Source organism: Sorex fumeus, unplaced genomic scaffold, assembly GCF_029834395.1.
Source record: "Sorex fumeus unplaced genomic scaffold, SorFum_2.1 ptg000036l, whole genome shotgun sequence".
Classification (NCBI taxonomy): Eukaryota; Metazoa; Chordata; class Mammalia; order Eulipotyphla; family Soricidae; genus Sorex; species Sorex fumeus.
This window is the reverse complement of record NW_026606093.1, coordinates 17,176,559-17,190,105: the sequence shown is the minus strand read 5'-3', so window position 1 is coordinate 17,190,105 and position 13,547 is coordinate 17,176,559. Positions and strand designations below refer to the sequence as shown.

At 42.2% G+C, this 13,547-nt stretch overlaps 1 protein-coding gene and 1 non-coding gene across 2 annotated transcripts in view; both read right to left on the bottom strand.

Annotated features, from left to right (window-relative positions):
• Positions 1–13,547, bottom strand: part of DNAH9 (dynein axonemal heavy chain 9) — a 577,218-nt gene that overhangs the window by 100,184 nt on the left and 463,487 nt on the right. The window contains exon 58 of the mRNA XM_056117744.1: positions 3,027–3,197. Coding sequence (XP_055973719.1) covers positions 3,027–3,197 — 171 coding nt within the window. The remainder of the gene's footprint in view (positions 1–3,026; positions 3,198–13,547) is intronic.
• On the bottom strand, positions 4,741–4,813 carry TRNAK-CUU (transfer RNA lysine (anticodon CUU)). The gene has a single exon. It is a non-coding gene; the product is annotated as a tRNA-Lys (tRNA).

Below are 13,547 nucleotides of genomic sequence, written 5' to 3'. Positions count from 1 at the left end.
CTATTCAAAATGACTTGAGTGAACAGCTTGTAGATGACAGACAATAGGCAGTTTGTGCGATAGTTGCCAATGTCATGGATGTCTCCCTTCTTGTATAGTAGTACAGTCCTGCTGGTTTTCCATTGGGATGGAACCTTGTATTCAGACAGGTAGCATGTGAAGAGCTGAGCCAGCGTATTAGTGAGTACTGATGGTAGGTTCTTCAGGTGTTCAGGTCTGACCTTGTCTGGGCCAGGTGCTCTTTGTTTCTTTACTGACGAGATGGCGTGTTGGATTTCGGAAGGAAGAACTTTGGGAATGACATATCCAACCTGCGGAATTTGGTATGTGGTAAAGTGGATGTGGCTATTAAAGAGATCTGAGTAGAAGTCATGAATAATCTTCTCCATTGCCCTTCTGGAAGATGTGATAGATCCACCAGGACGTCGGAGGACAGTCATCTTGGTCTTGTAGTTGGTGAAGGACAGGCGGGCATTACGAATGCTTTTCCCAGCTTCTGATGTATCTACCAGCACTGCTGCTCTTCTGTCTTGAGGTCATCCTTGATCGCTTCTCTGTACTGTTTTGCAAGCTCGGGCATTCACTTGCGGTTGCCTGAGGCATGCACCAAGCCACATTGGCGAATAAGCTCAAGAGTGTTCGAAGAAAGGCTTTTTTTTGTGGTTATCTCTCTCTTGGCATTCCTCGCACAATCATGGAGGTGCTGAACCAGTCGATCGTATTCCTCGTCAATGTTGTCAATGACAGTATCTTCCCATGTTGCAGCAACAGTGCCAAAGAGCTCCCAGTTGGTGGTCGCTCTGGGAGTTCTCTTATTAAACTTTGCATTCCTTTCTCCCCGCTCTGTGAAGTAGAATTTTGCATGATTTTGACGGTGGTCCAATCTCGTTTGGAATTTTGGGACAACAGTGACATCAGTCAGGCAAAACCATTGATTGAATATGATGTGGTCTATTTCATTGTGGAACCGTCCACTGGGAGACTCCCATGTCCAATGTTTAGATTCGGCCTTTTGGAACTGTGAGTTACCATGGATGGTCTTTGTTGACATGATGAACTCAGACAGTCTGTCACTCTGTTCGTTCCATTCTAGGCCATGGGTTCTGATGTTGAGTTCTTCAGCTGAACTTCTCAGTCCTATCTTGGCATTAAAATCACCCACAATGATCTTGTAGAAGGTGTGGTCTTCTTTATAGAACTTCTCCAGATCTATGTAGAACTTCTCAATTTCTCCTTCACTATCATTGGATGTTGGTGCATAGACAACGAAGATAGAAACTGCCGGCAGTGAGCCACATCTATTCAAGTGTAATCGTCCGATTCCGGTTGTTATGCATTTGAATGAATCAATGCTCATGGCTAAGTTTGTGTTGACAAGGATACCGACACCACCGACACCTCTTTTGTCACATGTTCCAAGTAACATTTCTTCTCCAGTGTCAAAAGTGGCGTGATGTGATTGATGCCTTCTTGTCTTGGACAGACCAGTGATGTTGTACTTGATCTTTCACGCTATACCATTAGGTCCTCGATGGATGCATCAGATGCCGGCGCATGTGCATTGAAAGTACAGACAGTCATTTTTGTCTTTCTTTGTTTTGGCAGCCTAGTTCGGCCTTGAGATTTTATCAGCCTCTCATTCCACATCCTTCTCAACTCTGTATTCAGGGTGAGGGGAATGAGATCCATTTTTTTTTTTTACTGGATTTGGCATATCAAATATACCACGGATAGCTTGCCAGGCTCTGCTGTGTGGGTGGGATATTCTTGGTAGCCTGAAAACACAAATAAACTTTACACGTGTCCTTATTCAGGCATATGTGCTGTTATGATACTCTTGGTAGCCTGCTGGGTTCTCTGAGAGTGAGAATTAGAGAATAAGAAGTCATACTAATATACATGATCCTAATTTACAAGAGTCTTCAAGAAAATTTAGCCAATTATAATTTATAAATGAAAAAGGAAAATCTTAGTAATAAATGATTGGAAGGATTAATTAAAGGAAATAAATTTTCAAGTTTTATTTGCAGGGGTACATATAGTGATACTCAAGTCTTACTCCTGACTCTGCTTAGGAATCACTCCAGGTGGCTCTCAGGAGAACCACATATGGTTCTGAGATTGAATCTGTGTTGGATATGTACAGCACAATAATCCTACCAGCTGTACTATCTTTCCAGCTCCAATTTTCAGCTTTTTTGATATTGAGAATAAGTGGAGTACAAGGATTACTTGTAAATATTTGGGATCCTAGTTGCTTAGAAGCCTATGAAAACCAGACTTGTTAAAGGTCAACTCTGTTCTCTCTAGAGGAAGGCATGTGATTTCTTATGCTTGAAAAAGGTTGTCATATTAAAACTAGAAATCCATAGGTACATAATTAATAAAGGTACAATTTGTTGTGACACGTTACTGGTGCCCGCACGAGAAAATCAATGAACAATGAGAGGGCAGTGCAGTGCTACATTGTTAGAGTAATTCGAGAGTATCTGATAATTGGTAGCACTGTAGCACTGTCCTCCCTTTGTTCATCAATTTGCTTGAGTGGGCACCAGTAACATCTCCATTGTGAGACTTGTTACTGTTTTTGGAATCGAATACTCCATGGGAAGCTTGCCAGGCATTGGTATTGATGTCCAATTTCAGTTTTATTGCCAGTTTTCTAGAGATTGGTAATGGATTTTGGGGGTATGTCTAGAGGGATTTCTAGAACATCCAGGGTTAACAAGAAAAGTAAAATGATTGATTAAACTTGACTTCTTGGATCTGGGCAATTGCAGAATTGGCATGTGCCCCATTTAATCTTCTTATCTGATGCCTCTCTCTATACTGCGCATAGCAATGCAGCAGTGATAAAGAATCAAATTTCTTTGCATCTGTTCTTTTGTCACAATAAAATGTACTGCTCTCCTGCCAGGAGTACTTCCTGAGTGCATGAACCAGGAGTACCTCCTGTGCATCGCCGGGTGTGACCCGAAAAGAAAAAAAAATGTACTGCTCTGTAAACGTATTTAGTTTCCTTTTACCTGAAAGGTGAGCTGGGCAAGGTAGGTGAGTTTATCGCACTCAAAGAGCCCCCGGGTGGTGTACTGGTACACAGAGAAGGTGATGCTGTCTATGAGGTTGGCCACCCGCTCCTGGAGGTTTTCATTAGGAGCAGCCTTTTCCACAGCCTTCTGGAAGACGATACTGAAAGCCTGGAACAAAAGTTAAGATAATATTAATTTATAAAACTCTTTTAACTCTTTTGGATACACTAGCAGTGCTCAGGGCTTACTCCTGGCATTGCTTGGGGAATCACATCTAAATATAGATAGAACCAGGCCTCCCATGTTCAAAGCCTGTCCTTCACCCCTGTGAAATATCTCCAAAATCTGTAGCTTTACTCTTTGACTCTAGTAGTGTTATGTCTAAAGAACATTATATTGCAAGTCACAGAAATATTTTCCCAGAATAACTTACTAAGAAGTGTAGTTATAAGAAAACATGCTATTAGGGCGGAAGTGATACTACAGGGTGTAGAGCGTTTGCCTTGTATGCAGCCAACCCAGGTTTGATCTCTGGCATCACATATAGTTCCCTGAGAACTTCCAGGAGTAATCCCTGAGTGCAGAGCCAGGACTACCCCCTCAGCATTGCCAGGTGTGACCCCAAAAGTCAAAAATTGAAACATAGAACAGTATAATAAAAATATATATGTAAAAAGTATTATTAGTTATCTTCTTAGTTCATAGATATTTTTATGTTTTCACAAAGAGTGCAAAGCTGTGCTATATACAGAGAAGAGTCTGTGGCCAAAACAATTGAACTTGAATCGCATGAGTGTTTGTTGGATGGCTACCTCAGAAAAAGAAAACAGTTACCAATAACCTGTTGGAATTAATGGTTCTATCCACAAAATCATAACATTCTACTCTAGTAGAATTAATGTTCTGTACAAGTGTGTAATTAAAAAAAGACCACTGTAACAATAGGAATTTAGAACATTTTACAGTTGTATTATGGTAATGATCAAAATTCCACATTTTTTTCTCCTCCAGTTATTTGATGAGTTCTCTTGTGATAAATTCAAGAAGACTTATTTAAAAATTACTTCCTTTTTTCCCCCCTGGATAGCAAGATGGCGGCTGCCTGGAGCTTTTTGGAAAGCCAGGTATGAGCCGGAGGTGATGGGGAAACTGAAACCTCATGGGAAGGGGGGGCATTCCCGGCTTGTCCTCACAGTTTGTCCCCCACGAGCGGTTCTTCTGCACAGCCATGGCTCCAGAAGCACAAGGACTTAATGCAGAGCCTGGCAGCTTGCGGCAAAAAATTGAATGACTATGTGTTAATCCACGGCACCATGCCTGCCCGGGAGGGAAAGGGTGTTGCTCCCTTCTGCCTTTTTCCCCCTGGACAGCAAGATGGCGGCCGCCTTGGAGCTTTTTGGAAAGCCAGGTTTGAGCCGGTGGTGACGGGGCAACTGAAACCTCATGGGAAAGGGGGCATTCCTGGCTCGTACTTCATGCCCTATTGAGGTCATGGGCTGCCCTCCACGAGGGCATGGCCATGGCTCCAGAGTCACAGAAACCAATCTCATAATTATCTGGCTCTTGACAGAAATACTTCCAAGCTTAATAAGTAAAATATCAGAAATCTAAAATCGCGGGGCCGCAGTAGCAGCTGTGCGACATTATTCAGTTCTTGTAACCAACTGTAGAAAACAAATTATTTCACAATACCTTTTCAACAATCAACGCGCGCCCAACGTGGGGCTCGAACCCACGACCCTGAGATTAAGAGTCTCATGCTCTACCAACTGACCTAGCCAGGTGCTGGAGCGATAGCACAGCGGGTAGGGCATTCGCCTTACAAGTGGCCAACATGGCCGACCCGAGTTCAATTCCTCCACCCTTCTCGGAGAGCCCGGCAAGCTACCGAGAGTATTCGATATGCCAGACACAGTAACAACAAAGTCTCCAATGGACGTTACTGGGCCCGCTCGAGCAAATCGATGATCAACGGGAGGGCCTTTATTTATTTATTTTATACCTTTTCAACAGGTCTGATTTGGGGGTGTAAATTCAAAACAATAATGGTGTATCTTTTGTCGAAACAATGAATCTAATCAAAGTATATAGAGTGTTAGAATTCATCTGCCTCACAGGCATTGGGAGGGGTGGGAGGGGGGTATATTGGGGTTCTTGGTGGTGAAAAATAAGTATCGGTGAAGGGAAATGTGTTTGATGATTGCATGACTGAGATTTAAACCTGAAAGCTTTGTAACTTTACCCACAGTGATTCAATAAATAAATAAATAAATAAAAATTCCTTCCTTCCTTCCTTCCTTCCTTCCTTCCTTCCTTCCTTCCTTCCTTCCTCCCTCCCTCCCTCCCTCCTTCCCTCCCTCCCTCCCTCCCTTCCTCTCTGTCTTCTTTCTCTCTTTCTTTCTCTTCTTTCTTTCTTTCTTTCTTTCTTTCTTTCTTTCTTTCTTTCTTTCATTGAATCACCATAAGATACACAGTTACAGAGCTGTTCATGGTTGGGTTTCATACAATGTTCCAATACACATCCCTCCACCAGTGTACATTTCCCACCACCTATGTACCCAGTTTTCCTCTCCGAGTTCCCACTCTCCAGCCTGCCTTTAATGGCAGGCACTCTCTGTCTCTGTCTCTCTCTCCCCATTTAAGCATTATGGTTTGCAATACAGATACTGAGAGATTATCATGTTAGTTCCTTTACCTGTTTTCAGCACAAAATTTTATCCAGAGTGATGATTTCCAACTATTTTTGTCATAGTGGTTCCTTCTGTATCCCAACTACCTTCTCCCCCCAGCACTTGAGGCAGGCTTCCAAGCATAGACCAATCATCTTAACCCTTGTTTCTACTGTCCTTGGGTATTAATTTAATATTATTATTATTATATCCCACAAATGAGTGCAATCATTCTATATCTGTCTCTCTCCTTCTAACTCATTTCACTTATCATGACACTCTCCATATTTACCCGATTACAAGCTAATTTCATTGCTTCATTTTTCCTTAACAGCTGTGTAGTATTTTATTGTGTAGATGTACCACAGTTTCTTTAACCAGCCATCTGTTCTTGGGCACTCAGGTTGTTTCTAGATTCTGGCTATTGTGAATAGTGTAGCAATGAACATAGATATGCAGATGGCATTTCTGCTGTGTTTTTGGGCCCTCGGGATATATTCCCAGAAGTGGTATTGCTGGGTCATAGGTAAGCTCAATTTCTAGATTTCAAAAAGAATTTTTTAGTTAAATGGATACATTATTGTAACAATATTGTAAACCACAGTGACTGAAATGAGAAGAAAGGGGATGGAAAAAAGGAGAAAGTGCCTCCAATACAGGCAGACGGGGGTCTGGGTGAGGAAGATTGGGGATATTGGTGGAAGGAAGTGGACACTGATGAAGGACTGTTGTTGGAATATTGGATACCTGAAAAATCAATCATCAATAACTTGTAACTTTGTAATTCATGATGATTATATATTTTTAAAAAAGACACATAAACCTTCTTGCAATGATGAAGGCCTTAACTGCTTTGGTTACATCTTCTGAAACGTGCTCATTATGTTTATAATAAAATTAGAAAATAAAATTTTGGCTCGAACTATCCTGCTTCTTTCAGAGCCCTTATTCATTCCTCAAATCTTGCTTGAACGGGCCCAGTAACGTCTCCATTGGAGACTTTGTTGTTACTGTGTTTGGCATATCGAATACATCACGGGGAGCTTGCCAGGCTCTGCTGTGCGGGCGAGATACTCTCGGTAGCTTGCCAGGCTCTCTGAGGGGCGGAGGAATCCAACTCGGGTTGGCCTTGTTGGCTGCGTGCAAGGTAAACGCCCTACCGCTGTACTATCGCTCCAACCCCCTCCTCAAATCTTAATTTTTAAAAATCTTTTAATGATTCTATAGTTAACATTTTGAGGGTTGGAACCTTTTGAATCCAGTACAGCCTTTTACATACAGTTATTTAAAAGATTTAATGAATGACTGGAGCTATTAGTGGTCTAGAGCAGCATTTCTCAGTCGGGGCCATAGGGCACCTGTGGACTCACAGGATATTACAAAAGGGCCATGACGAAAGTTACATAAATGTGGCTCACAAGCAGTAGATACAAGGTCCAGGAGGATCGCCCTATAGCTGGAAGCCTGCCTCATGAGCAGAAGGGAGAAGGCTGCTGGAATAGAGAAGGGATCACTAAGAAATTGAAGGCTGGAGGAATCAGTTGAGATGGGAGAAATGTGCCGAAAGTAGATAATGGACCAAACATGATGACCTCTCAGTGTCTGTATTGCAAACCATAATGCTCAGAGGTAGGGTAATATCGTCTGCCATGGAGGCAGGGGGAGGGTGGGAAAGGGGGGGTATACCGGGGAGATTGGTGGTGGGGAATGTGCACTTGTGGAGGGATGGGTGTCTGATCATTGTGTGATTGTAACCCAAACATGAAAGCTTGTAACGATCTCACAGTGATTCAGTAAAATGCGATAGCGCAGCGGGTAGGGCGTTTGCTTTGCACGCAGCCAACATGGCCGACCCGAGTTCAATTTCTCCGCCCCTCTCGGAGTGCCCGGCAAGCTACCCAGAGTATCTCGCCCATGCGACAAAGCCTGGCAAGCTACCCATGACGTATTCGATGTGCCAAATGCAGTAACAATTGTCACAATGGAGACATTACTGGGCCCGCTCAAGCAAATGGATGAACAACAGGAGGACAGTGACAGTGAAAAAAAAAAAAAAGAAAAAGAAGAAAAAAAATTTGGTTCACAGCATGAAACTAATGTGGTGACTGGTAGAATAAGGGGTCAGAGGGCAGTAACAAATATGAAATAGAACCACAGTCTTAAAAATGTTGGGAGGCACTGCTTTAATGTACTCGGATGAAACGAAAGGGTTGCTCCTGAACCTAGATCAACTGTCACGAATTACATGTATTTGGGGCAGTAGTGGTGGTAACAGTGCAGTGGCCACCTTTCACACGGCGGACCCGGATTCAAACCCTGGCCTCTCATATGGTTCCCCCAAGCACCACCAGGAATAATTCCTTAGTGCAGAGCCAGAACCAGGAATAACTCCTGACCATCGCCAGGTGTGACTCCAAAGAGCCAAAAAAACAAAGAAACAAAAATTTAAATAAATTTAGATGTGTTTGTGGACCAGTGTGTGGGATCCAATAGGGAAGAGTGGAAACTCGGATCGCACATACATATCCCTTACGCATGTGGAACGTGAACGTGGTGCCTTCAAATATTCCAAACTTTCTTAAGAAATTGTGATATATGTGAAATTTCAGTTTTATTTATTTATTTGGTTTTTGAACCATATCTGCCAGTGCTAAGAGCTTACTCGTGGCTCTGTACTCAGCTATCACTCTTGGAGGGTTCAGGGGAACCTAGAGAGTTCTGGGGATATAACCCAGGTCAGCTATGTGCAAGGCAAACACCCTACCTGCTATACTATCAATCTGGAAATAGGAGTTTTAAATCTTTGCAACTAACTGAAGTACCTGAAAAGAAAACAAAACAAAACAATATAACAACCAGAGAACATAAGTTTGAGATCAATTCTCTGTACTTCTTCTCTACCTAACTGATTCATCACTTTTCTAATTTTAGAAATGTTATTTCTTCTACCAGGGCTCTCTACACAATGCACACAAAGGAGGATCTGGATCTTTCTACAAAGAAAGAAAACCCCAGTAAGGTGACTTCTTACTGGTTATATGTTAGTTCCCTGCAACTGTATGCCATTAACTTTCTCCTGACCTTTGGCTTAGGTCTGAAATAGTTATTTTTAATCACTTAAATAAGACTCTCCTGACCTGAGGCGGCGCCCATCTCATCTTAATTCCAGGTCAGAACAGCTGCCGGCTCGCGACCCTGGGACCTCCATCTTTCCCTGCAGGACCCCAGGTGTCCCCCGTGATGCCTGAAGAGAAGCAGTTTTGAGCGTCTGCCCTGCCCTCTTCACTCCTGACCTGAGGCGGCGCCCATCTCATCTTAATTCCAGGTCAGAACAGCTGCCGGCTCGCGACCCTGGGACCTCCATCTTTCCCTGCAGGACCCCAGGTGTCCCCCGTGATGCCTGAAGAGAAGCAGTTTTGAGCGTCTGCCCTGCCCTCTTCACTCCTGACCTGAGGCGGCGCCCATCTCATCCCAAACCCAGGGTTCTGTAGAGGCGTGGCCTCCTCAAAGTGGGCGTGGCCTCAAAAGTGGGCGTGGCTTAATTTCCAGCGGGCCAACGCTCACGCGGCCGCAGGTTGTTTTCCCACACTAAGGAACCTAGTACCCAAGGAATCTAGTAACCCAACCTACTCAGCAATATGAAGAAACAAAGAAAATCTCCAACACAAGGGGAGAACAACGAAAACAATCTAGACCATTCTGTCAATACAGCTCACCTAAGGGACCTCTCTGACATAGAATTCAGGTACGAAGTCATCAAGATGTTCAATCAACTCAATGAAACAGTCAGACAGACAGCCAGTAACACCACAGAAAAAATCGAAAAATTACGAGAAGAAATGAGGGCAGAAATGTCACGATTAAAAGATTCCATAGATGAAATGAGAAATTCAGTTTCTTCTCTTAAAAATAGAATGACCGCAGCTGAAGAGAGAATCAGTGACCTGGAAGATCAGCTGCAACAAGCCAACACGCAACAACAAACAGTGGCAAGGGACCTCAAAATGGCTCTACAGAGAATCAGAGTCCTAGCAGATGACTCCAAGAGGAACAATATTAGAATCATGGGACTACCTGAACCTCAGGGAAACAATCCCAACGAAAAAAACACCGTCAAACAAATCATTGCTGAAAACTTCCCAGAGCTGCACAATGCAGCCATTCAGGTTCAAGGAGCCCGAAGGGTGCCAGCTAAAAGAGACCCCAACAAAAACACTCCAAGACATATCATACTTAGAATGATCGATACTGCCGATAGAGACACAATACTGCAAGCAGCAAGAGCAAAGAAGGAAATCACATACAAAGGAGCATCCCTTAGATTCACAGCAGACCTTATCAGAGGAAACCCTACAAGCCCGAAGGCAGTGGCGAGATATAGTCAAAAAACTCATGGAAATGAATGCTTCCCCAAGAATACTCTACCCGGCTAAACTCTCCCTCAAAATTGAAGGAACAGTACATTATTTTATAGATAAACAGCAGCTCAGGAACTTCATAGACTCAAAACCAAACCTAAAGCAAGGCCTAAAGGGGCTACTATAAGAAAAGACAAACCCTACAACCACAACACACCCGCACAGAAACATGACACAAAATCCCATAACCATTCTCTCTCTCAATGTCAACGGTCTAAATTCACCAGTTAAGAGACACAGAGTGGCAAAATGGATACAGAGACAGAACCCAACATTCTGCTGCCTACAAGAAACTCACCTCAACAGCCAGAGCAAACACAGACTCAAAGTCAAAGGATGGAATACAATCCTGCAAGCAAACAACTCCCTCAAAAAAGCTGGGGTGGCCATACTAGTATCTGACAACATTAATTTCACCTTGAAAAAGATTAGAAGGGACAGTGAAGGCTATTTTCTCTTCATCAAGGGATACGTACAACAGGAAGAAATCACACTCTTAAATGTATACGCACCTAATGAGGGAACAGCTAAATATTTAAAACAACTGCTAACAGATTTTAAGGAGGACATCACTACCAACACAATAGTACTTGGAGACTTCAACATCGCCTTATCACCTCTGGATAGATCAACACGAACAAAACCCAGCAAGGAATTATTGGCTTTGAAAGAAGTAATAGAAGAGAAAGGGCTTATGGACTTATACAGGGCTTTACACCCCAAAAAGAAAGAATACACATTCTTCTCCAGTGCGCACGGAACATTTTCCAAAATAGACCATGTGCTAGGACACAAAACATACCTCAACAGAATCAAGAAGATAGAAATAGTATCAGCCATCTTTTCAGACCATGATGCACTGAGGATAGAAGTGAATCACACACAGACACGGAGAACCAAATCAAACACCTGGAAATTAAACAACTCGATGCTGAACAATGAGTGGGTCAGGAACGAAGTCAAGGATGAAATCAAAAGATACCTGGAAACAAATGAGAATGAAGACACAAACTACCAGAACTTATGGGATGCAGCGAAAGCTGTATTAAGGGGAAAATTTATAGCTCTGCAAGCCTATCTTAAGTCGATAGAAACGATGCACATAAACAATTTGACCTCACAGCTCAAGACCTTAGAAAAGGATCAACAGAAAGAGCCTAAATCAGGCAGAAGGAAAGAGATCATAAAACTTAGAGCAGAAATCAACGACATGGAAAACAAAGAAACAATCCGAAAGATCAATGAAACCAAGAGCTGGTTCTTCGAGAAAATAAATAAGATAGATAAACCACTAGCAACACTCACAAAGAAACAGAGAGAGAGAACCCTAATAAATCGAATCAGAAATAAGAATGGGGATATCACAACAGAAACTAAAGAAATTCAAGAGATCATCAGAGACTACTTTGAAAGTCTCTATGCCACGAAACACGAGAACCTGGAAGAAATGGATAAATTCCTGGATTCCTACCATCTCCCAAAGCTGAATCAAGAAGATATAGAGTACCTGAATAGACCCATTCACATCAAGGAAATTGAAACTGTAATCAAAAGTCTTCCCAAAAACAAAAGCCCAGGCCCAGACGGATTTACTAGCGAATTTTTCCAAACATTTAAAGAGGACCTATTGCCAATTCTTCTCAAGCTTTTCCAGGAAATTGAAAAAACAGAAACTCTCCCAAACAGCTTCTATGAAGCCCATATCTCTCTAATACCAAAAGGAAACAAAGACACCACAAGAAAAGAAAACTACAGGCCAATATCCCTGATGAACACGGATGCGAAGATTCTCAACAAAATACTAGCCAATAGAATACAACAACTCATCAAAAAGATCATACATCATGACCAAGTGGGATTCATCCCAGGGATGCAAGGATGGTTCAACATTCGGAAATCAATCAACATAATCCATCATATCAACAAAAGAAAAGATAAAAATCATATGATCATATCAATAGATGCAGAGAAAGCTTTTGACAAGATCCAGCAACCATTCATGATGAAAACCCTTGCCAAAATGGGGATAGAGGGGACTTTCCTCAATATAGTTAAAGCCATCTACCACAAACCTACAGCAAACATCATCCTCAATGGGGAAAAACTGAGACCCTTCCCCCTAAGGTCAGGGACGAGACAAGGATGCCCACTCTCTCCACTACTGTTCAATATAGTACTGGAAGTACTTGCAATAGCGATTAGGCAAGAAAAAGATATTAAGGGCATCCAGATAGGGAAAGAAGAAATTAAGCTCTCACTATTCGCAGATGATATGATACTATACTTAGAGAACCCTAAAACCTCTACCAAGAAACTCCTAGAAACAATAGGCTTGTATAGTAAAGTGGCAGGCTATAAAATCAATACCCAAAAATCCATGGCATTCCTATACGCAAATAGTGAAAGAGAAGCAAGTGACATCAAGAAAACAATCCCATTCACAATTGTGCCCCAGAATATCAAGTATCTAGGAATCAGCTTAACTAAGGAAGTAAAGGACCTGTACAAGGAAAACTACAAAACGCTACTTCAGGAAATAAAAGAGGACACGAGGAAATGGAAAAATATCCCCTGTTCATGGATGGGGAGAATCAACATCATCAAAATGGCAATACTTTCCAAAGCACTGTACAAATTCAATGCAATCCCTATAAGGATACCCATGACATTCTTCAAAGAAATGGAGCAAACACTCCTGAAATTTATGTGGAACAATAAGCCCCCACGAATAGCTAAAGCAATTCTTGGGAAAAAGAAAATGGGAGGAATCAACCTCCCTAACTTCAAACTCTACTACAAGGCAGTAATAATTAAAACATCATGGTACTGGAACAGAAGCAGAGCTGCAGACCAATGGAACAGAGTTGAATATACTGACATTTCCTCCCAAACATATAATCATCTAATTTTTGATAAGGGGGCAAGAAAAGTGAAATGGAGCAGGGAAAGCCTCTTCAACAAACTGTGCTGGCAAAATTGGACGGCTACATGCAAAAAAGTGGGCTCAGATCTCTGCCTAACACCATGCACAAAAGTAAGATCAAAATGGATTTATGACCTCAACATCAGACCAGAATCCATAATGTTTATTGAAGACAAAGTCGACAAAACTCTCCATGATATTGAAGCTAATGGTATCTTCAAAGATGTCACGCCACTGGCCGAGCAAGTGAAAACAGAGATAGACAAATGGGACTATCTTAAACTAAGAAGCTTCTGCACCTCCAAAGAAACAGTGACCAAAATACAAAGACAGCCTACAGAATGGGAAAGGATATTCACCAAGTACACATCCGACAAGGGGTTGATATCAAGGATATACAAGGTACTGGTTAAACTCCACAAGAAGAAATCACCCAACCCCATCAAAAAATGGGGTGAGGAAATGAACAGAAACTTTCACAAAGAAGAAATTCGAATGGCAAAAAGGC